The following is a 25,024-nucleotide window of genomic DNA, read 5'->3' on the forward strand; positions in this document are numbered from 1 at the left end:
ACGGTTGCAGCTTAAGCTATTCTCTTCCAGGGTTTCTACTGCTTTGGTTACGGCTAATATTTCCGCTTGGAAAACGCTACAGTAATCCGACAGCCTGTAGGATCTGCTTATTTCCGGATCAGCATAGTATACCGCGGACCCTGCTCCTTCAACTACTTTGCAACCATCTGTGTACACATGTATCGTCTCGTCCGCCATTTGCGCACCCTCTCGCCAACCGTCCACCTCTATTGTGGCCTTAAGATCTCCCTCGAAGCGCAGATAGGAAATCAGGTAGTCTGTTCGTCTTGTGATTGATTACGCTATACTACTATGGCCATATGGTCGGCGCTCAAGCTGCCCCGAGGCACCGAGCCTGGTTGCAGTTGTTAACGCTATGTTCTTTGCTACCAGGTGTACAGGTGGAATGTGCAGAAGGGCTCCCGTATTGCTAGTCTGCATACCCCTCTAATTTTTTGAGGTATGTTGTTTTTTGTGTGGCTTTCCACCAAACAAGAACTCCATATTCCGATCTGTTACAATTAGATGTTTTTTCTTGTCATTCGAAAAAACCAATTAGGTGTTTCACAAGACCTCCTAGTCGCGGTGTCCTATATTTCAAACAAAGTTTATGTTGGAAAGCACGACAGCAACTAACAACTTTACTCTTTACTATATATGACAAATTTTTATACCCAGCTGTACTTGTACACTGGGTATTATAACTTTAATTGGATAACGGTTGGTTGTACAGGTATAAAGGAATCGAGATAGATATAGACTTCGATATATCACAATCATCATGATCGAAAAAAAATTTAATTGAGCCATGTCCGTCCGAACGTCTGTCTGTTAACACGATAACTTGAGTAAATATTGAGATATCTTCACGAAATTTAGTACACGAGCTTATCTGGACCCAGAATATATTGGTACTGAAAATGAGGATGATAACCACGCCCACTTCTTATATATATAACATTTCGGAAAACACAAAAACCTGATTATTTAGTAAATTTACAACTAGAATAAATTTGACGTGCGGACTGATATTGAGACTCTTGATCAAGATTTGATAAAAAAAATTAAAATGGGCGTGGCACCGCGCACTTGTGATAAAATCAAATTTACAAATATTATTAAACATAAATCAAAATCATTAAACCTATCAAAATTCGGCAGAGAGGTTGCCTTTACTATAAGGAATGCTTTTAAGAAAAATTAACGAAATCGGTTAATGAACACGCCCACTTTTATATAAAAGATTTTTAAAAGGGTCGTGGACGAATAAAATAAGCTATATCTTTGCAAAAAAGAGCTTTATATCAATGTTGTTTCATTTCACAAGTGGATTTATAACAATTACCGTCCCTTTCATGACTAAGCAATTTTCTATTTCGGGAACCGTAACTTGAAGAAAAATTAGTTCAGAATAGAACCATATGTATATGTATTATTGCGCAGCTTTGTAACACTATTAAGCACACAAAACAAACAACAACAGCATTTCAAGTTTCCAGCTGGGTATGTAATGTTTGGTTTCACCCGAACTTAGACTTCCTTACTTGTGTATATTCACTTTTTCATTTCATTTGAGGATCATTTGTTATGAAAAAGCTGAAAGGGTTAACTTCACACAAACTATCCACCTTTCTCTTATTTTTGGTCTATTGAAGTTTTATGTTTTTCTTTAACTTTTTCGTTTCGAATTTCACACAGTCGTATTATTTCCATTAAAGTTTTGTTCCATTTGCTTATGGCTACGTTGGCTTTGGCTTTTGACGAAACACTTTTCTGTAATTGAATTTGTTCAGCGATAAAAAAGAAATAGCAACAAGCAACTGGTAAATGGCACAACGCGGCGGAAATGCAAGATGGCGGTAAATATGAATTTCACTTATTCACACACACACACACATATGCAATCGCATCTGTGTTTACCTGTTGAAATAGCAATTGGCACTTTTAAATTGTAAATTTAGCTTAGGAATTAACAAAAAATAAAATTTTAAACACAAAACAAATTAGGTTTTATGGCTCAAGAATAACTTGCGATTTCTCTTTTTTAAATTTTTTTAAACTGCGCGCTAATAGCAAATGCGTTGTTGGCTCCACGACGGCAAAGAAGAGAATGTTGTATACGGCGCTGCTGCTGTCGGTCTCTGTTTGTTTGTTGATGTTTTGTACGACGTTGACTTCTTTTTTCAATTGAGCGCGATGCGTACAATGGGTTATTTTGCACAAATATGTCTCAAAATCAAATATTTCGAATAATGTACACACAATCGCTAATATCTTGAAAATTACATCACAAATAGAGATTTTGAAAACACAATTTTAGAGTGAAAATCTCCTTGGTTGTTTACATAGTTATGAAAGATGCAGACGAGGCGCAGCGTCATAGCTACAATTCCTCCACTCAAGATCTACACAAAAAGCGCCGTAGACGCGTACAAGATACGTCATGGAGTTACAAAGAGCAAAATATACATACATTAATTTATTACGGCCATAGTCGTCATCGAAAGAAAAAGAAAATAATTAGGAAAAGTTGTGTGCATCCCCGTATATTTAAAAATTATGTAACTCTATTTTACACCACCGCGGATTTGTGAAAAACAGGAATTCTAGTTTGAAACACTTTAGAGTCATTTAATCACCTCCGATGTTTAAATAGCATTTTCTAACTAACTACAAAATATTGCATACAAAAAATGTAAACAAACTTGTTCTTCCGTATTTCCAAGCGTGTAGCTTGCATGCAGCCAACGCCTCGTGTGCAGCTATCCATTGAGATGCATCTGCCCTTAGACAACCCTATCGAAAGTTATTCAGTTCTTTTATAGACGCCCCTCATATTACATTTTTCACTACAAGAGGTATAACCGTTCTCTTCTGGTCGGCCATGATTTTATTTTTGAAGTTTTTGCGTATTATGAGATTTAAAAATTAATCTCAGAACAAAAGGAAACCAAACAAGTAAGGAAGGCTAAGTTCAGGTGTAACCGAACATTACATACGCAGCTGAGAGCTTTGGAGACAAAATAAGGGAAAATCACCATTTAGCAAAATGAACCTAGGGTAACCCTGGAATGTGTTTGTATGACATGGGTATCAAATGAAAGGTGTTAATGATTATTTAAAACATAGTTGGCCTTAGTTCTATAGGTGGACGCCCTTTCGAGCTATCGCAATAAGGGTGGACCAGGGTTGACTCTAGAATGTGTTTGTACGATATGGGTATCAAATTAAAAGTATTAATGAGGGTTTTAAAAGGGAGTAGCCCTTAGTTGTATATGTGAAGGCGTTTTTGAGATATCGACCAAAATTTGGACCAGGGTGACCCAGAACATCTTCTGTCGGGTACCGCTAATTTATTTATATATGTCATACCACGAACAGTATTCCTATCAAGATTCCAAGGGCTTTTGATTTCACCCTGCAGAACTTTTTCATTTTCTTCTACTTAATATGGTAGGTGTCACACCCATTTTACAAAGTTTTTTCTAAAGTTATATTTTGAGTCAATAAACCAATTCAATTACCATGTTTCATCTCTTTTTTCATATTTGGTACAGAATTATGGCATTTTTTTCATTTTTCGTAATTTTCGGTATCGGAAAAGTGGGCGTGGTCATAGTCGGATTTCGGCCATATTTTATACCAAGATAAAGTGACTTCAGATAAGTACGTGAACTAAGTTTAGTTACGATATATCGTTTTTTGCGCAAGTTATCGTGTTAACGGCCGAGCGGAAGGACAGACGGTCCACTGTGTATAAAAACTGGGCGTGGCTTCAACCGATTTTGCCCATTTTCACAGAAAACAGTTATCGTCATAGAGTCTATGTCCCTTCAAAATTTCACAAGGATTGGTAAATTTTTGTATGATTTAATCGGGGATTGCCCGTATTGCTTTTTTAAATATATGAAAACATTTATTTGAAGCAATTTGTTAATTTTTATAATTTATTTAATAATTTGGGTAAATTATTGGTAAATTTTTGTTCGTCTTATGGAATTAAAAGTATTCTAGACGAATTAAATGAAAAAGGGCGGAGTTACGCCCATTTTGAATTTTTCTTTTATCTTTGTATTTTGTTGCACCATATCATTACTGGAGTCGAATGTTGACATAATTTACTTTTATACTGTAAAGATATTAAATTTTTTGTTAAAATTTGACTTTAAAAAAATTTTTTTTTTTTTAAAGTGGGGTGTTCGTCATCCGATTTCGCTAATTTTTATATAGCACACATATAGTAATAGGAGTAACGTTCCTACCATATTTCATCATGATATCTTCAACGACTGCCAAATTACAGCTTGCAAAACTTTTAAATTACCTTCTTTTAAAAGTGGGCGGTGCCACGCCCATTGTCCAAAATTTTTCTAATTTTCTATTTTGCGTCATAAGGTCAACGCACCTACCAAGTTTCATCGCTTTATCCGTCTTTGGTAATGAATTATCGCACTTTTTCGGTTTTTCGAAATTTTCGATATTAAATAGCGATCTGAGATGAGCGCACAGGAACCTACATACCAAATTTCATCAAGTACCTCAAAATTTACTCAAGTCATCGTGTTTACAGAGGGACGGACAGACGGACATGGCTAAATGAATTTCTTTTTTCACCCAGATCATTTTGATATATAGAAGTCTATATCTATCTCGATTAGTTTATGCCCCGTTACGGATTACCGTTGTGCGAACAAAGTTAATATACTATGTGAGCTCTGCTCAGCTGAGTATAAAAACTTTGTGAATTCTTACAAGTGACGAATGTTTGATAAAACCGTTCAGAAGAGTAAACAGCCTCGATCACCTGCTCTATCGCTGTTCGATTACTTAAATCATTTGCCAGTAGTGTTTTTCAAACATTTTTGTAAACGACTTGTATATTACATTATTTACATATTTTAAAATGTTTGCTGACTGCTCATATTTTATCTAATAACTAGATTTTGAAAATTAAAATCAATATGTAATCTAATTTTCTCTATAGTCAATTCAAAGAAAAGCTGATTTGAAATACAAATGGGTGATTCATGGCACTTCAATTTAATAAAAAGCAAATCTTTCTTCCATTCTCTGGCCAGTCGCGCCTTTCTCCCTGTCAGCCTTTCTCCCTGTCAGCTATTATTTGACAGGTACGTATGGCAATGGAGGAATAGAAAGTTTTTTCACTTGTATGAATTCACAATGCCAAAAAATAAACAAAGTAAAATATTCAAATTTGTTTTTGTTTGAGAAGAAAAATAAATATGCAAGTTTGGAGTTAAGAAATTTTTTTCATTGCGGAAAAAAATACTTTATTTTATCTTCGATTTTAATGAGTATGGGGCCTTTTTGAATTATGTAACGATACATATATGTGGATATCTTTTTCAACTGAAAAACCTCTTTCTAAAATTTTGATGTTGCTTTCGCGGGACTTGAACCGAAGATCTGCGGTGTAGTGGACGGAGCAAACTTCAACCAGAAAACGGCGGCCCCAATAAAAGTAGTTACATATATATAAATCTGGAGTCTGTTAAGCTCGGACACCCCCAAAATGTCGAGTACATACCAAAAAGAAATTTACGAAACGGAGGGGTGGACGTATTAAACGCAAATTAGATTTAGATTAAGTTGGCCAAAATAAATACGCTAGGTACGTCTGATGAAATACACAAGCTTTATATGAGTGTCGACGCATCATGCGATTTTTTATTTTCGCAAAAATATTTGATTTTGAGGGGAATTTATGCAAAATACCCCACTGTGCATCTCATCTAAAGTTTGTTCTGCTCAACGCTGGTTTTGTTTGCTTCGCAGTTACCTTACCTTTTGCTGATTGCAGTGTTATGTTTTGTCAAAGAGAGCAAGTTACTTAATTCTTTTTCTGACAGAGGATAAGCGCACCGGTAAGTTATTTTGAAACTGAATTTCCTAGGTATGCATGTGTGCGAGTGCCCAGGTAGGATCCATGCTTCATGCTCTTTGCTGCTTTGCTCAGTCAGTGAGGGATTTGTGCTGAGTGCGCATAAAACTAGTTTTAGAGAATTTCGCTTATAACGTAAGCAAGTTAGTAATTTTCAAAGTACATACTAGATTTTAACAATTCGATTATTGTACAAAGATTTTTAGCCCTTATAAACTAGACTCTCACTTTAAACTCTGGCACTGCGGTTATTTCTCCAATTAGATCACGCCGGTATTTTTGCAATTAATATTTTTGTATGTGTGTTTTATGTATATTTTAGTTTTCCCAACAGCACCAACACTGATTTCTTATTTTTGTTTTTATTGCATCCACTTTGGCCACTTTACTTTGCTTTTCAGTTCCCAAAGTCAAACTTAAAAGCTCGTTGTCCGTAATCTTCAAGATAAACGTTCACTCACCACGGAAAACAACTCAAAACTAAAATAAAACTTCGCCCAGATTTTGCAGGAGAGCAATACTTGCTCTGGTTTTTTGGAGCTCTGTTTTTCTCGTGTTTGATCTCCAAGCTACGCGGTACTGCTCATCGTCGTTGGCACAATTGTTTGGTTGGTTTGTTTGTTTGGGGAAGGGGTAAAAAAGAAATATCACGTAAACAAGAGAGAAAAATAAAACAGTTTAAAAATAACGTCAGCAATAATGATAATTAAAATTTCAATGTTGCCTACTACGTCCTAAAAATGTACGTTTCCCAGCGGATTGTGAATAAAGGGCCCATTACTGATACTTAGCATAGACTTGACTTGACTTGGCGTAAACTTGGCAACTTAGCCACGATTATACTCCACTTAGCGCATACAATCTGGCATCATAATCAGCTTTGAAATTTATTTTTAAATAAATGTCAATTTGTATGAAAAAATGTCAAAATTAAATGGAAACAAACAAATGGCATCTCAAAATGTAAACGTCACTTAGAACTTACATAGAAAATCAAAATTCAACAGACTTCTAAGTGTTCCCAAGTTTTGAGTAATCAGTAACATGCAATGTTCATTTAACAGAACTGTAAGTGACAGTTCTCAAGTCAAGTCAAGTCTATGCTAATTATGAGTAATGGGCCCTTAAGGCCCATTAGAAAACTAGTGCCATGTTCTCATTACGAGATTTACTTGAAACGATTAATATTTGGTTTAAATATTTGATGATCCGTTAAGGATTTTTACAGTGGTGGACTTTCTGGTCGAAGAAGGAAATCGACTAATGAGAGCTCTAAGTTGTTATGACATGATTTCCTAGTCGATTTCTTCATATTGTAACGATTTTTGGGGCATTCCGATTATTATGCACCCTCTGTTAACGTTCGCTAATCGTTAATCGCTGAACTGTCGAATAAATAACTCCAATATTCAATATGGCGAAATGGTCTTTATTAGACTACTTTGGAAGTAGTACTTCACTACCAGCGTGCTAAGATCAAACTGATTATTATTCCTAAGCTTGCGCTGCTTTTATACTCTCTGTTGCCTTGTTCACATATTTCTCCTAAGGTCTAGAATTTTCACGAACATGCCTTCTCGAACAGTTGTATCTCATACTTGGTTATTTAGCTATATGCGTGTGTATGTGGGAGTAACAACTTCTGCTGTTGTTGTTGTTGTAGCAGTGCTTCGCCCCAACTAACAGCCGCGACCGATCACAAATTGTCATCAATATCCTCTAACGGGAGTCCAAGGAAACTTGCTGTTTCAACAGGCGGTGACCATAAGGAAAGGGGTGTTAGAGGCGTTAGTTCCACATTACAATTAAAGAGATGGTTGGTGTTATGTGGGGACACATTGCAAGCGGGGTATACATTTTGTATGCCGGGGTTAATTCTGGATAAGTAAGAGTTTAACCTGTTACAGTATCCAGAACGAAGTTGAGCGGGAGTGACACGCGTTTCCCTGGGGAGTATGCGTTCCTCTTCCGTGAGTTTTGGATACTTTTCTTTGAGTACTGGATTCACCGGGCAATTCCCGGCATAAAGGTCCGACGCCTGTTTGTGGAGTTCACCAAGGACCTGCTTGTGTTTTTTCGCTTCATACGGCTGGGTTCTCAGGTGCCGTATTTCCTCAAAATGCTTACGGAGATGACTCCTTAAGCCCCTAGGCGGTGTTGGCTCATCAATCAGATGTCTGTTGGGATGCTCAGGTTTCTGGGTATTCAACAGGAACTGTTTGGTCAGCATCTCATTTCTCTCCCTGATGGGGATTATTCTCGCCTCATTATGCAGATGGTGTTCTGGGGACATAAGAAGACATCCCGTGGCGATTCTGAGAGCAGCATTTTGGCAGGCCTGTAGCTTCTTCCAGTGGGTAAGTTTTAGACTTGGCGACCATATGGGTGACGCGTAGCACGTAATCGGCTGGCTAATTGCTTTGTATGTAGTCATGAGCGTTTCTTTATCTTTTCCCCAAGTACTGCCAGCGAGGGATTTGAGGATTTTGTTACGGCTCTGAATTCTCGGAACAATTGCGGCTGCGTGCTCACCAAAATGTAGATCCTGATCAAACGTCACACCCAAGATTTTGAGGTGTAGGACAATCGGTAGCGTAGTGCCATCGATGTGGATGTTCAAAATGGTCGACATTTGGGACTTCCATATTGTAAATAAGGTCGCGGAAGATTTAGTCGGTGATAATGCCAGGTTTCGCGAGGCGAAAAAACTGGAGAGATCAGGGAGGTAGCCGTTTATTCTGTTGCAAAGCTCATCGACCCTTGGGCCTGGGCCTGTGGCCATTATTGTGCAGTCATCGGCGTAGGAAACGATAGTAACTCCTTCTGGTCGCGAAGGTAGCTTAGATATGTAGGAATTAAACAAAAGTAGGGAAAGGACACCACCCTGTGGCACCCTCTGTTTAATTCTTCTTGGTTTTGATGTTTCATTTCTAAATTCATTCATAATTTGCGGTCCACCTTTTAAGACATGGGGGAAGGGTAGACCCTTCCAGGTCTTGCAGTAACGTGCCATGGTTGACCGTATCAAAAGCTTTTGATAGGTCTAGCGCTACGAGTACTGTTCTATGGTGGGGGTTTTGATTTAAACCGCAATGTATCTGGGTGCTAATGGCATTTAGCGCGGTGGTAGTGCTATGTAGTTTTCTGAAGCTATGCTGGTGACAGGCTAGCTGCAAATTTGCTTGGAAATAGGGGAGCAAAATGGCTTCAAGCGTCTTTGCTACTGGCGATAGGAGAGATATCGGACGATACGACTCTCCTATGTTAGCTGGTTTCCCTGGCTTTAGTAGCGGGACCACCTTGGCCATTTTCCATTTTTCGGGTATGACAAAGGTGGAAAGAGACAGGTTGAAGACATGCGCTAAATATTTGAAACCTTCTTTCCCTAGGCTTTTAAGCATCGGCATGGCTATGCCGTCTGGGCCCACTGCTTTGGATGGTTTAGCGTGACCAATGGCGTCCTCAACCTCTTTAGCGGTGATGGTGATTGGTGACGCGCTGAATTTGTGTTTATGTGCGTGTCTGTTGGCCCTCCGTCTATCTTTGTCGACCGTAAAATGCATTATATATTGTCGGCAGAAAGCGCTCGCGCATTTTTTCGCATCCGACAGCACTTTATCGCCAAAGGTGATGGAAACTTTGTCTTTGTGCTTAGACGGATTTGATAGGGACTTTACGGTGGACCAAAGTTTACCCACACCGGTAGAGAGGTTACAACCTCTTAGGTGCTCTTCCCATTTCGCCCGCTTGTGTTCATTTACAAGCAATCTGATGGGTTGGTTTATATCCCTTATTTGGGGATCGCCTGGATCAAGCTCTCTTATAAGGTCACGTTCTCTCGCTAAGTTTGCGGCCTCCGCCGGGAAGTGGGGCCGAATTTCGGGAATTCTTCCGGCGGGAATGAAACGTGCCGAGGTGGATTCAATGACCTTGCGGAGGGCACGCTCCCCTTGGCGGGCATCAGTCGGCATAGGGAGGGCAGCAAAGAGGTTGTCTGTAAAAGATTTATATTCGTCCCACTTTCCTTTTTTGAAGTTATTGAAAGTGCGTTTTTCTGTGACGATGAAGTCGGCGGTACGCTCGAGCGAAATAAGTATAGGCAGGTGGTCGGATGCCAATGTTACCATCGGCTGCCAGTTGACGCAGTTTACGAGTTCTGCTCTTAGCTGATGATGTATATGTGAAATAATCTTTTTGCTCCAAGCTGCTGGTTATGTGTATGTGTGGCTGCTTGCTTTAATGTGTACATGTACATAAGTGTGGCTGCTTGATTTGCTGTTGTGCATTTATTTCTTAGCAGCATAGTGATGTGTAAAACTGCTAATATTCGGCACAATATTCATTTAAAATCTTTATCTAAAAGTAGAGAAAAGTTTTTTAATTCTTGGTTTACATATAACTAGACTATCTTCATTTTCGTACTTTTCTCCTAATCGGTAAATAAATTATTAGATTTCCGGTACACATTTTTCCCTTTGATAATCGGTCATTATGAACAAATTTTAGAGATGCAAATTTTTTTGTATAACTAGAACCAGGGTCTTATTTCTAAGTGGAAGCACAAAATAAAAGAAAACCGTGACAATTTGACAGCTTATAATCTATCTCTTGGGAATATTAAACGTAATTCTATTTTTGGGAAGCGACAGTGAGTGGCGTCCTTTTTATTTTGTCAATAAAAACTAAAATAGAAGTAAATAACAGATAATAAAAGCTAAAATCATTCTTTTACGCATTTTTTAAACATAATTAATATTTTTTTCTAAATTTTTCGCTACTATTTGCTGTAATTTATATTGGTGGCTGCCGCTTTCAAAGTAATCAAGAAGTCAATGCTTGGCTACGGTTGTCAAGTCAAGTTTTGCTTTATTTTGGTTGTGCTTGTGTAAGCTTTGTGTAAACGAACATGATTTCACTGAATGATATTTTTTTCATTGATCATACACGCGCCTGGGCATATCCATTGCCTTTGGTTAAATTTGCAGAAGCGCAGTATTTGCATAGAGGCTAAAGCAAGGACAGTTCTAAAATGAATCGACCAAAATTCTCGAGTATTTTTTTAAAAGTTTATCCAAGCTACTCAGTCAATACTTGCATCGCTCTATCACTATTACCAGGGGCCCTATTCAGTAACTGTGAGTTTTAAAATGTACACTTTTTCTTCATATAATTTGTATGAAAGAAAAATGTACATTTCAAAACTCATAGTTACTGAATATGGCCCCAGGTGTATTTCTTTTTGCTGGGCTAGAGAACGTAGAGTATACATACCCGCGGTAGGCATGCCTGTCGTAAAAGGTGACTTAATCCAAAATCTCGTTTCTGTGTTATGTGCTAATGTATGAACTCTTTTAGAAGGTGCTATGCCCTGCTGTTTAGGTTGGTTGATGTCCTCGCTTAATACAACAATCGTCCAATTTGCGTTGGCTTAAGAGAAATATGAGTTCCTTCGTTGTTCTCCCCATTTTTTGGTACAATACGGAAAATCCAGTTGTTTTAGTAGCGATAAAACATTTCCCAAAGGTTTTGGGGAGTGTTATCGATGTTGATGGTCTTCTGGCGTATATATATCCGGTACGTTCCGGTAACAAGCACCATTAAGGTATAGACACGACCATGGAGAGTGTTATCGATCCTCTGCCGTATACATATCTGGTACGTTCCGGTAGCAAGCACCATTAAGGTATAGACACGACCATGGGGAGTGTTATCGATGTTGATGGTCCTCTGCCGTATATATATCCGGCACGTTCCGGTAACAAGCACAATTAAGGTATAGACACGACCAAGGGGCTGCCACCGCAATATATAGCTTCTCCAACCCAATTGGCGGCCACCGTGGTGTGATGGTAGCGTGCGCCGCCTGCCATACCGAATGCTCTGGGTTCCCACCCTGGGCAAAGCAACATCAACATTTTAGAAATAAGTTTTTCAATTAGAGGAAAATTTTTCTAAGTGGGGTCGCCCCTCGGCAGTGTTTGGCAAGCACTTCGAGTGTATTTCTGCCACGAAAGGCTCTCAGTGAAAATTTATCAGCCTTGCAGATACCGTTCGGAATCGACATAAAACAAGTAGGTCCCGTCCCGCCAATTTGTAGGAAAAATTAAAAAGGAGCACGGCGCAAATTGGAAGAGAAGCTCGGCCTAAATCTCTTTGGAGGTTATCGCGCCTTACATTTATTTTTTTTAACGCAATTGTCACCCTCACCTACCGGTGGCGAATCCTGTTTCTTTAACAGCCGAGGCTCTGGTGACCCCAAGTTCCACATGGATTTAGGGGTTGGGAGGGCGGGATGGCCCAAAAGGTTTCATGTGATCATACCAAATCATTCCCGAGATGGTCGGGATAGTATTTAATGGTGCTTGTTTCCGGAACGTACCACATCTGCATCCGGCAAAGGACCATCAGCATCGATAACACTCCCAGGGCTTTCGGGGAGTGCCCTTATCGCTACAACAACAACGACCATCTCGGGAGCGATTTAATAGGACCACATTGAACCTTCTTGGCCATCCTTCCATCTTGGTAAATTTGATTATCTTACTCACATTTGGTTATACAAATATTAACCTAAAAACCTTCAAAAAACATCTGTCATACATGAATTTATAAACGGCTCCCATGATTCAATTACTACAGGTTTGTTCTTCAATGACGGCAGAGCTTTGACACTCCCAAATTGAAAAATCTGGACGGGTTGCTTTTACGAAGTAAGGAAAACGAGGAATAATTCAATCCCCTTTAGCGAAAATTGTAGTAGAAAAGTACCTTTAGTAGTATATTCGTAGTGATAATAAATTTGTTAATGCCAACAGGTTTTGGAGGAAATAATTGAGTTTCTACTAAATACTTTGTGAATTTATAAAGAGCTATGTTGGTTTAGAAATTTTTTCAAAAATACACTATCAAAATTTTTTCAAAAACGCCCTATATGAGCATAAGTTCAATGAATTTTGACATAAGAGGGAGTTAATGAAAAGCATTCTGAAGCGTTCTTCAATCTAATTCTAATATAGGGCGTTTTTGTGACAAATCATGAAATGGGAAGTTTTTGAAAAATATTTTGAGATAGGACGATATTGAAAAGGCAGCCGACATGGTCTGCCAAAAAAAAAAATGTAAAAGAAAACGGCTTATTGTCTTAGAACTTTATATTCCGTTATTGACTTTGACAGAAGAGTTCAGCTTTTATGCGGTCCTGCTACACAGGGAGTATTCACCTTTTTATTCTGAAATTTCGGAAAGCTCCTTTACGTTGAGTATTCATGGAAGTCTTTCATTAATTTAGAATATTCGGAACACGCTCGTTTCATACTACCTCACGAGGTCCGAATATATCAAAGAAGTATATACTACATAATATGCCAAATATAAACCGATTCCCCAAATTCTTAAATGGGGACGAATTTTCCGAACATACCGAATGAATAAGTTAACATGCTCAATGAGTACATTTCGTTATGGCATCCCCGATATTTACTAATTACATTTTTACGTAAATCGATTTACTAGTCGAGTTTTTGACGTTGAACGATGAATTTTGAAGTGGTTTAGGTTTCGTGTGTTCATAGGTTTACGAAAGTGCACGACTCCTTGGTGTCCGTACTTTTCAAAAAATTACCTATGTTCAGCCACACTAATAGATCATGGCATAGTTAACAGATTCATCATAATATTAAAATAAATGTTCTAAGAAATTATGCAGTTTAGTACTTATCGGGGATTTGTAAACTTATTGCTTCCTATTTCTCCTACTAATATTTTTCGAAAAATTGCAAAGAAACAACACAGTTAACGGATGTCAATTTGATTTGGGAGCAAAATGGCTGCAATTATCAAAAAATTCGTCTGTAGAGCAAACCTCTTGTGATTGAATCATGAACGGCTCCAACCTTTAAATATTTTACTATCAAAAAATTACATGCCATATGAATTGTAGGTTGCCATACCTGATATATTTGTAATTATTGAACAAATGGTTGAGGATTTAATGGAGATTTAACTTAAATCTTCTGCGTTTCAAGATTTAGCTTTGTATGATAAAACTTGTAAGATTTAATGTTAAAGCCTTTGAGATGCCTAAAGCGGGAGTCATTGGTGCCGTATGTCGTATCGCTGTAGTCGTATCCCTAAAGTAATCAGCTGTTTATCGTTACGACGGTAAACAAAAAATCAATTGGTTGGCTACGATACGGTTACGACCTTAGCGGCACCAATAATCGATTGCATTGATTCTCATAAGGTTGGTCGAATCAGCCGTTAAAAGGTTACCGATAAAGCACCAATGTCTCCAGCTTAAGGGCGAATTAATGGTGACTTATAACCATAAAGCCATAACCAGATAGAACAGCTGATCGAACCTACCTTCAGGAAATCAATGTAATCAAGTTAGCGTTATGGTATGGCACCATTAAACGATTACATTGATTTCCATAAGGTAGGTTCGATCAGCTGTTTTATCTGGTTATGGCTTTATGGTTATAAGTCACCATTAATTCGGCCTTTAAAAGCCAAATTAAACTTCCTTAACCCTAACGCCATAGTCGTAACCATACCTATATCCATAACCATCTCTATTGTGATCGATTAATGGAGCCATAACCGTAACAGCTGACCATTGCTGTCATGAGCTGGGAATGTTTTGTTTATAAAAAGTGATTGTGCAAAGTGATTGCAAAATTTTGCAATTTTTAATCAAAATAAAGTAAAAGAAAACATTTTTAATATTATTTTTATTAATACTGCAACAAATTGGGTGCATATCTACATAATGAAACAATTAGGTGGTGAATAAAGCCCCATATCTACATGTACCACAATGTAAGTTGTTCACATATTACAAGTTTAACAAATTAATAAGGATTTCTGTATTCTTACAGATTTATTTAAATATAGCACTACATATAGGCGAAGATTTATATATATTTGAGTGCAAGGACGTGAATTTAACAGTAAGTATCTTCAAATAAAACATGGAAACTGTCACACAAAACCTTTTGGTGCATAGAACCGGCTGCCGTGGGAAGTGCATTAATACTCTGTCGTTATATTTGGTAGGGTCTGTTAGGGATTGACGGTTGACCACATATTACCAACACCAGCAAAGAGGTTGCATATCCTGTTTGTGTTGGTCGACCAATTGCTTCATCTCGGTATTGAGAGCAATAATTTTCTTATCTCCTTGGTTGGGGTTTCGTCTGCCGGCAATTCCTTGCTATCGCATCTATGAACCGCAATATATATAATGGATAATTAAGAAAGAAGTAAATAAAACATATATATTTATTCCTGTTTAAGCTAACATGAGCAGTGACGAAGAAATTGACAACTTGTTCCTCAGCATAATGGCGTTATGCCAAAAGAAGGAAATTGAGACAAAAAAGACGATGGTATGCCCGCCCCATTAATGCTAATAGGACTCATGCCGGATATCACCAAAAAACTTTCTTAAGAATTAAGGATATGGACGAAAGCGAGTTTTTTGCGCATACAAGAATGTCCCTGCCGGTTTATGACACTTTTTTAAAACTAATGGCTCCATCACTGACCAAATTCAAACAACAAATTGGTGTGGAAGAACGTTTATCCATTACACTTCAGTAAAAGATTCCCAAATATTAACATCGTATATTGTATTAATTAGTATGATTTTTAGGTACTTGGCACATGGTATTCCTTTCAAAAAAATAGCTTGGAGCCACAAAATTGGAAAGAGCACTGTGAAGATGATTGTTTTGGAGACTTGCGAGGCTATCTGGCAAACGCTTTCCCCGATATATTTAAGTGAACCCACAGAGCAGCAATACAAAGATATAACCACTGACATTTCCCAAATGTGGAACATGCCAAATTGTGTAGGTGCTATTGATGGAAAGCACGTTGCTATAAAATGTCATCCGAAGTCAGGATCACTGTTTTTTAATTATAAAAAGTTTTTCAGCATCGTCTTGTTGGCAGCATGCGATGCTAAATACAAGTTTACCGCTGTAAGCGTAGGAGCTTATGGAAGTCAAAGCGATGGAGGCATTTTTCATGCAACAAGGTTTGGGGAAGATCTGTTGGAAAATCGATTACCACTTCCACCAGATACTCCTCTTCCATTATCGTCACAACCCTTTCCGCATTTCTTCGTTGGAGATTGTGCATTTCCCTTAAAAAACAATCTAATGAAACCATATCCGGGAATGAATACGACAAGGGAACAGCGAATTTTTAATTACAGACTGTCGCGGGCCCGGCGCGTTATAGAAAACGCATTTGGGATTTTGACTGCGCGATGGAGAGTATTGAAAACTACAATGGAGTTTTATCCTGAAAATGCAGAAAAAATCGTACTCGCATGTTTAGTGCTGCATAATTTCATTATGTTCCACGATAGTAGTCGGTGGTATTGCCCAGAAAACTACACTGACGGAGAAGGGGCGAGTGCAGAATGGAGGAACGAACTAAGAACTTGTGGAGGTCCGCTGCGAACAGTACACTCATTTCGAAGAAGGGGCCGAAATAGTGCATACGAGTATCGGGAATACTTTACCAACTACTTTATGACCGATGGTACAGTAGCATTTCAAAATCACATCGAGTAATATATTTCAGGAGGTAAGAACCCAACTTATATACACTTATCTAGAAGTTATTTTACATTTTCACTACCTCCTTATAGATCATTTCGGCGGAAGGCGGATACACAACAAAACAAAGCAACAACTATTGGTGCTGCACAAACACAATGCTGCTACAAAATCATAAGCTTTTCAAATTATTTTTACATAGAATAATATTGTTTATTTAATTTTTTTCTGTATACATACAGTAAAGAACAATAATTCATATATTTTTAAAACATATATTATGGTTTTTTATATAGAAAGTTAGTTCAAATAATTTCACTAAATCAAATATTGCAATTCTGCCTCTTGTATATTAAATAGAGCATAATATAATACCACAAAGTTTGTATTGTGCATCCTTATTCTAGTTTTCCATTTTAGTGTTTACACATACTAATATTTAGTATGAAATGGAAAATGCAAAATTCAGATTAAATATTTTGCCGGAAAACGAAAAATTTAATTCAACATTTTGAAGGAAAACAAAAAAATTTTTTAAATACATATTTTTTGCACTTTCATAAATACGCAAATTTAGTTCATATAAATAAATATATGTAGCTTTAAAAATCCGTCACGAACTTTGAAACTTTTTGAGCAGAATTTTTAGAAAATCTCTTGTATGCAACTTTGTTTCTTATTCATTTTGTTATAATAATGTGCAAGTTAGAAAGTGTTAAATTTTCATCCACTAACGTATCAAAAAAATCTATGTTTAAGCTATTACTAACCAATGGGCAACAAAGCTGCATACTCAAAAGATTACCTAAAAATCTATTCTGGCATTTGTGTAAACTTTGAAACTTTTATATACATATACGATTTTTGTTATAGATTATGCTATATTTTAAATGAATATCAATAATAACACATACAGCTGTGAACACGACAATAGCAGTGTGAATTATAAACGCTATTTTTTTCTTTTATTTATTTTCGCTAATTTTAGAAATAACTTCAATGAATTTTATAACCAAACAGATGTAAATTTATTTCGAAAACAATTTCGGGAAAATGCAAAAATGCGAAAGGTGTTAAAAAATCTTCATGCAAATTTCAAACTTTTATTTAGAGTTTTCAGAATTTTTTTTAGTATGAAGTTTTGTAGTCCAATCAATTTTAGTATAACAAAGTGCATGTTTGAAGTCTCTCAAAAATCGTATTGATTTTTGCCAATTTTTTTTCAAAGAGTGTTTTACATTTGGTTCCATACAAAGAGTAAATATTTATGGAAGAAAATCTTAAAAACTCTTTAGAAAAAATTGGCAAAAATCAATACGATTTTTGAGAGACTTCAAACATGCACTTTGTTATACTAAAATTGATTGGACTACAAAACTTCATACTAAAAAAAATTCTGAAAACTCTAAATAAAAGTTTGAAATTTGCATGAAGATTTTTTAACACCTTTCGCATTTTTGCATTTTCCCGAAAATGTTTTCGAAATAAATTTACATCTGTTTGGTTATACAATTCATTGAAGTTATTTCTAAAATTAGCGAAAATAAATAAAAGAAAAAAATAGCGTTTATAATTCACACTGCTATTGTCGTGTTCACAGCTGTATGTGTTATTATTGATATTCATTTAAAATATAGCATAATCTATAACAAAAATCGCATATGTATATAAAAGTTTCAAAGTTTACACAAATGCCAGAATAGATTTTTAGGTAATCTTTTGAGTATGCAGCTTTGTTGCCCATTGGTTAGTAATAGCTTAAACATAGATTTTTTTTGATACGTTAGTGGATGAAGATTTAACACTTTCTAACTTGCACATTATTATAACAAAATTGAATAAGAAACAAAGTTGCATACAAGAGATTTTATAAAAATTCTGCTCAAAAATTTCAAAGTTCGTGACGGATTTTTAAAGCTACATATATTTTTTTATATGAACTAAATTTGCGTATTTATGAAAGTGCAAAAAATATGTATTTAAAAAATTTTATGAAGTGATTTCTACCATTAACGAAAATAAATAAAAGGAGAAAATAACTGATAAAATACATCAATAATTGTCACTGCTATTTTAGTGCTCGCTGTACATCAATATATGTAACGAATAAAACTATTTTCACTATTAATATGAGCAGGTGTGTACATATCTACTATTATAAAAATTTAAGTTCTTATGTGTGTTTCTTTGTTACATTATCACAATTCAATATTCACCATATTTTTTTATACTCGAATTAACGTATTATTATATTAGGATAGGTCAACTTTCATGTAACATGCAATACAACATATAATATATTAATAAATAAAGAAATTAATGTATCACAATTCGATTTTCAGTCTACATTTTGTACTTTCTTAGGAATCTCAAATATATCTACATACAAAAGCAGTAGCAAAAATTATTGCAACATTTTATCGGTTATTTGTTTCATTTATTAATTTTACAAAAAATTTGAATATATTGTATAACGAAAACTAGGTAAACCAATTTCAAAAACGTTTTCAAACAAATTAGAAAATTCAAGAAGTTTTTGAAAATCTTCATAAATGTTTCAAAATTTTTACTTGGAATTTAAAAAAAAATTTTGAGTATGGAGTTTAGTAGGTTAATAAATTTTAGTTTAACAAAGTGCAATTTTGAAGTGTCTCAAAAATCAATGCGAATTTTGGCAGACTTCAAAATTGCACTTTGTTAGACTAAAATTCATTAACCTACAAAACTCCATGCTAAAAAGTTTTCTAAAATATCCAAGTAAAAAGTTTTAAATTTTTATGAAGATTTACAAAAACTTCTTGAATGGTTTACATAGTTTTCGTTATACAATATATTCAAATTTTTTGTAAAATTAATAAATGAAACAAATAACCGATAAAATGTTGCAATCATTTTTGCTACTACTTTTGTGAACAAAACTGTACATCTATTTATACATACATTTTGTACTTTCATTAGGAATCTCAACTAAACATCCCGTGGCATATTTGGTCGCATTCATATTGACATATTAAATATATGTCACGGGATGTATTCACATTTCATTACAACTTAAAAGGAAATTAAATAGAAAAATCAGTAAATTCCTTTATAAACTAAAAAGATAGGTTTTGCTATTGCAAAGCTTGCGTTAAAAAGCGTAAAGAGGCAGACATACAAATATGTATAAAATGTGGATATACAAAAACTTCTTACTTACATATATTTGTATGCCTGCCTTTTTTGGTAATTGTTTACTTTAGCTCCAAACTGATAAAACACGTCCAGAAATGTTGGGAGAGGTGTCGGGTGATGGGTTTTGACCTCGGTATCAATAATCCAAAGGCGAAAATTAAAAAGTTTATTTCAGTCAATAGATATTTTCAAAAACTGTTTAAAATTTTCATGTGGCTGTATTTTTGATGATTTTGTTGTACACACACACACAATTATGCAGAGATAATTTAGATCGCGTACCCGGCGTTGGATCAGGCTCTCGATTTTGGCTCAACCGGAAGTTATTTGGTTTTTTCTGAACACCTTTTGATAGAAGCAAAATGTTTTTTTTTGCCTTCGTATTGATCCCGAGGTCAAGGCCCGGCTTCTGACTCCCCTCCCGAAATTTTTGGACGTGTTTTAGTTGTTGTGAGCTAAACAATTACCCATTTCTTATCTGCTTTTAGTGCCAGCCGTTTAGGTTTAAAATTAAAATTATAAAAATGACAATCACCCTACTGGTTGTCATACAAGTATTCCACAATCTCTGCTTCGTCGTTCTCCTCAATCTGAGCTTGCATGACAATCTCAGTGCACCGTTGCATCGCCACCGTCTGATTTTTCTTCTTCAAACTCGATATGACGGAGCACATCATGGAACCAAATGCACTTATATCGGCACTGTAATTCTCGCGGCGAGCTCTACGCGCACATACATCCCTAAAAGTTTGGACGGTCTCCATTATGGCAGCGTCCAATTCATCACGCAATACTGCCGTTCGTTTTCGTCCGCGAGACGTTGATGGCTCAGACTGCGGTTGTGGCATCGGAGTCGACTGAGATAAAGCAAGTGACGGTGACTGCGCTGGAGGAATAGGAGGGGACTGCAAACTTGTAGATAGCAGCTCAGGTAAAGTGGGAGTTGCAGGGCGTGACTCGCAAATGGTGGGTGTACTTTTGCCACCTTCAACACTTCTGTTTATATTTTGAGAGCTCTGCCGCGTTCTGTTGTAATAGAATATTTGTTCATAATCAAACATGTTAAGTAATTCCATTATACTTACGGTCGGGGTATAATGTGGGCTCTTAAGAACTGAAGACTCTCTAAGAAAACCCACTGACTTCCATCAGACGCGCCACTTCCTGAAGTGTTTTTACTGCTTATCTCCTTACTAAAACGCTCTCGTAAATTCCCCCATCGCCTTACTGCTACTGCCACTATTGGGAATAATAATACCTTAGTACGCATATATTATAAGATCATTCATTATTACTTACCATCCACACCTAAATTCTCTGCTATGTCCTTCCAAGCGGCAATTTTTTTATTTGCGTCCTTAAAATCCCGGTTTGCCTTGTCATAAAGGCATGGGAAATCGCAAACAAATTCAATTAATTTGCAGTCGTCCATTATGATCTGCATAAACAATAAACGAAATTAATTTCTCTTTAAAATAAACAAAACAATAGAATTTTTAATTACCAAAACAAAAAAGCGGCAAACACAAAAAAATTATATAGACACACATAATGGCAAAAAAAAATAGGCGAATGAACAATCAGCTGTTTGTGGATATGGCAGAAAACCAAAATTCAATTGGTTGGCTATGGTATGGTTATGGCGTTATCGTTATGGTATGGCACCATTAATCGATTACATTGATTTCTATAAGGTAGGTTCGATCACCTGTTTCAACTGGTTATGGCCCTTATTATGTATGTCACCGTGAATGTTTGCGTCGCATTCACTCACATTCACATTCACCCAGAATTCGTATTATATAACTTCTTACGTATTCGCGTTCGTTCTCTTACGTAGTCACTGCGTATTCACTGAGACTGTCAAGCCCAATACGTAGCCAGTATAGCCACTTATTACTTTTGTTATTTCGGAAAAGTTTGCAGTGCAATTTTTTCGGAATAACATCGTTTTAACGAGCGGGCAATATTACAGGGAAACACCTGACAAATGTTACAAACAAATGTAAACAATGGAGAAAACTTCATCTATGGAGAAAACAGTGTAAAGCAATAAATCAATAGATTATTAATATTGTTTGGTAATATTTTTATGTGAAGTGTTTATTATTGTTATTATTGACTTTTTGTGAACATGTAAAAATAAATTTATAAAAGAGAACAAACATATGCCTGAGTGTATCACTTTAGCCTCTTTCAACCAAATTTTGTTTCAAGATTTCTTGTTCGAACTTCATTATAAAATTGCTTCAATGTTCCTTCAAATTGTATGTCGGGGTTTATTCTGGATAAGTAAGAATTTAACATGTAACAGGTATCCAGATTGAAGTTGAGCTAGAGTGACTCGCGTCTCCCTTCTGCTTTCCTTCTCTGCGAGTTTGGGCTATTTAACTTTAAGAACGGGGTTCGCAGGGCAATTTCTGGCATAGAGGTCCAGGAGCCGACATTGAATGTCATCAAAGGCATGTGCATCATGGACAATGATGGCAATCGCATTTTCGCCAAGTACTATGACAAAAACGTCCTTCCAACTGTATGTAGAAAAACGTTTGGTATTGGAAAATTTGGAAAATATTATGTTGGCATTTGATGAGATCTGTGATGGCGGGTAAGTGGGAGATGTGTTTTGTAAGTTCTGAAATAGTTCAAGAGCTGACGTGGTTACATCATTTCGGTGGTCGGTGTCATGTGGGACACATTGCAAGCGGGGCATACATTTTGTACGTCGGGGTTGATTCTGTATAGGTAAGAGTTACAGTATCCAGATCGAAGTTGAGCTAGAGTGACTCGCGTTTCCCTGGGTAGTGTGCGTTCCTCTTCTAAAAGTTTTGGGTATTGTTCTTTGAGTACTGGATTCACCGGGCAATTCCTGGCATAAAAGTCCGACGCCTGTTTGTGGAGTTAACTGAGGACCTGCTTGTGTTTTTTGTCTTCATACGGCTGTGTTCTCAGGTGCTGTTTTTCCTCATAATGCTTACGGAGATGACTCCTTAAGCCCCTGGGCGGTGTTGGTTCATCAATCAGATGTCTGTTGGGATGCCCAGGTTTGTGGGTATTCAACAGGAACTGTTTGGTTAGCATCTCATTTCTCTCCCTGATGGGGAGTATTCCCGCCTCATTATGTAAATGGTGTTCTGGGGACATAAGCCCGTGGCGGTTCTGAGGGCAGTATTTTGGCAGGCCTGTAGCTTCTTCCAGTCAGTAGTCTTTAGGCTTGGCGATCATATCGGAGACGCGTAGCATGCAATCGGCTGGCCAATTGCTTTGTAAGTAGTAATGAGCGTTTCTTTATCATTACCCGAAGTGATGCCGGCAAGAGATTTGAGGATTTTATTACGGCTATGGATTTTAGGAATAATTGCGGTTGCATGCTCTCCAAATTTAAGTGCTGATAGAACGTCACACCCAGGATTTTTGGGCGTAAGACAGACGGTAACGTGACGCCATCGACGTGGATATTCAATATGGTCGACATTTGGCACATCCATGTTATAAATAAAGTCGCCGATGATTTGGTCGGTGATATCAGGGATCGCGAAGCCAAAAAACTGGAGAGATCAGGAGATAGTTGTCTATTTTATTACCTATCTCATCGATGGGTGGCCCGGGACCTGCAGCCATTATCGTGCAGTCAGGGGCTTCGATATATAGAAGTTAAAAAGAAGCGAGGATAGGATACCCCTCTGTGATACCCCTTGCCTAATTATTCTGTGCTTAGATGTTGCGTACCTGAATTGTATCGTTGCTTGTCGATGAGACAGATTATTTGCGAAAGTCCTTTGAGGCTCGAAATAATTCACTACGATGTTCGAGAATCAGCAGAATTATCGATTTATAAGAAAATTAAAAAAAAAAATAGCACGGAGGTTAATTATTATAGTTATTAAAAAATCCACAATAAAATTATTATTTTTATTTTCCTATTACTCAGAATTAGTTTTTGACATAAAACTAAGAAAATAAGGATCGTGACGAAGGATAGTGACAAAACTATAGTATAACTATTAGTTATAATCAGTGACTCATTTTAATAGGTTTTTTTCTTGACTCGAAAAAGTCCGGTTAAAAACTATTCCTTGGTGAAGGTGTATGGGATTCCGGTGATACCCATAGCATTTTCATGACGAATCATGCATCCTTTTTCAAAAAAATACACACAAAAAAATAAAATCCGATTATTTATTTTATAAGTCCGAAAATAAAAGTTAAATTCAGACGTATATTTTTTATTAATATAATAACTAAGATACGGTTCATCCAAATGAAACGAATTTTTTACCAATCCATTCTCGTAAATATCTGGATTTGAAACCTGTAGGGACACTTTAAAATATTTGCTTCGGTAACGTTTTATAAGACGATGCACCACCTAATTTTTATCGAAAATTACCAAAGACGCGTCTCGACCTCCGATTTTAGAATCCGAAAGCGAAAATTTAAATTTTTATTTCTGTCAAAAGATATAAGCAAAAAATCGGTTGAAATTTTCATGTGGTTGTTGTTTTTTGGCAGATTTGTTGTACACACACACATACTAATGTAGAAAGGTGTTCTGCGCGCCTTTAGTTTTGATCCCCAAACCGGTGTCGAACCCACCAAGGCAAATTTTTTATAAGCGCGGCCGAAGGCCGCCAACGCAAATGCCAATGCAAAAAAACTATGGATTGGATCCCATATTTCGGACCCTATGGGGGTCATTTTACGGTTCTTTGTAAATAACTTTCGACGGAAATAAAATTTTTGATTTCCGCTTTCGGATTCTTAAAACGGAGGTCGAGACGCGTCTTTTGATACCACCTTTGATAATTTTAGATAAAAATTAGGTGGTCTTGTAAAACGTTACCTTTGCTTCTAGCACTAGAAACTTGTTATCGAAAAACCATAACCAACCCTTGTTGTTGTGGTAGCGATAAAGAACTCCCCGAAGGTTTCAGGGAGTGTTATCGATGTTGATGGTCCTTTACCGGATAAATATCCGGTATGTTCCGGTAACAAGCACCGTTAAAGTACAAGCTCGACCATGTCGGGAACGATTTAATATGACCACATTGAACCTTCTAGGCCATACCAACATTTTTTCTGAAGGACTTTTATTACAAAAGGAATAACTGTTCTGGTCCCTGGCTATAATTTTTATAGGTTTCGGTTATGTTTTTTTTATTCCTGCAAAATGTTTTGACGAAATATACATTGAACGAAGCTCTAGATATAACCTTTATGTCCATGGAAAGTTTCAATCTTTTTTTTCCCGAAATGCTAAGATTTTTACTCAAAAATTATAAAAAAAAACCATGAAAAAACGAAGTGAATGAAGCAAACGCGACCCAGAAGCAAGTGAATATTTTGACAGCAAAAATGAGTGTTCGTGACACTTTGC

At 36.6% G+C, this 25,024-nt stretch overlaps 3 protein-coding genes across 7 annotated transcripts in view; 1 reads left to right on the forward strand and 2 right to left on the reverse strand.

Moving 5' to 3' along the window:
* The window catches only part of kst (spectrin beta chain, non-erythrocytic 5 kst), a 155,916-nt gene extending 149,563 nt beyond the window's left edge, over nucleotides 1-6,353 (reverse strand). For 2 of the 5 annotated variants that reach the window (XM_067790372.1, XM_067790371.1), the window contains exon 1: nucleotides 6,131-6,353. The gene's annotated coding sequence lies outside the window, so the exon portion shown is untranslated. Of the gene's footprint in view, nucleotides 1-1,920; nucleotides 2,090-6,130 lie in introns of those variants that run through there. The other 3 variants (XM_067790370.1, XM_067790368.1, XM_067790373.1) reach the window with 2 other exon arrangements.
* An 8,179-nt stretch (nucleotides 6,354-14,532) lies between these two features.
* LOC137251798 (uncharacterized) lies at nucleotides 14,533-16,749 on the forward strand. The gene is made up of 5 exons (XM_067786660.1): nucleotides 14,533-14,722; nucleotides 14,782-14,853; nucleotides 15,200-15,501; nucleotides 15,558-16,501; nucleotides 16,566-16,749. Exons 3-4 carry the CDS (start codon nucleotides 15,365-15,367, stop codon nucleotides 16,486-16,488), a joined length of 1,068 nt encoding a protein of 355 aa, XP_067642761.1. The 5' UTR covers nucleotides 14,533-14,722; nucleotides 14,782-14,853; nucleotides 15,200-15,364; the 3' UTR covers nucleotides 16,489-16,501; nucleotides 16,566-16,749.
* Nucleotides 16,750-19,258: 2,509 nt separating this feature from the next.
* On the reverse strand, nucleotides 19,259-21,238 carry LOC137251799 (transcription factor Adf-1-like). The gene is made up of 4 exons (XM_067786661.1): nucleotides 21,152-21,238; nucleotides 20,947-21,085; nucleotides 20,733-20,886; nucleotides 19,259-20,673 (listed from the first exon to the last, which is right to left on the reverse strand). Exons 2-4 carry the CDS (start codon nucleotides 21,077-21,079, stop codon nucleotides 20,184-20,186), a joined length of 777 nt encoding a protein of 258 aa, XP_067642762.1. The 5' UTR covers nucleotides 21,080-21,085; nucleotides 21,152-21,238; the 3' UTR covers nucleotides 19,259-20,183.
* Between the last annotated feature and the right edge of the window lie 3,786 nt (nucleotides 21,239-25,024).

The sequence above is a fragment of the Eurosta solidaginis genome, chromosome 5 (assembly GCF_040869045.1).
Source record: "Eurosta solidaginis isolate ZX-2024a chromosome 5, ASM4086904v1, whole genome shotgun sequence".
NCBI lineage: Eukaryota > Metazoa > Arthropoda > Insecta > Diptera > Tephritidae > Eurosta > Eurosta solidaginis.

Coding starts and splice junctions, on each gene's coding strand:
- LOC137251798 (XM_067786660.1), top strand. CDS start 15,365: ATGGACGAAAGCGAGTTTTTTGCGCATACAAGAATGTCCCTGCCGGTT. Junction 15,502..15,557: donor CGTTTATCCATTACACTTCA/GTAAAAGATTCC, acceptor TATGATTTTTAG/GTACTTGGCACATGGTATTC.
- LOC137251799 (XM_067786661.1), bottom strand. CDS start 21,079: ATGGACGACTGCAAATTAATTGAATTTGTTTGCGATTTCCCATGCCTT. Junction 20,887..20,946: donor AGAGAATTTAGGTGTGGATG/GTAAGTAATAAT, acceptor TATTCCCAATAG/TGGCAGTAGCAGTAAGGCGA. Junction 20,674..20,732: donor GCCCACATTATACCCCGACC/GTAAGTATAATG, acceptor CTATTACAACAG/AACGCGGCAGAGCTCTCAAA.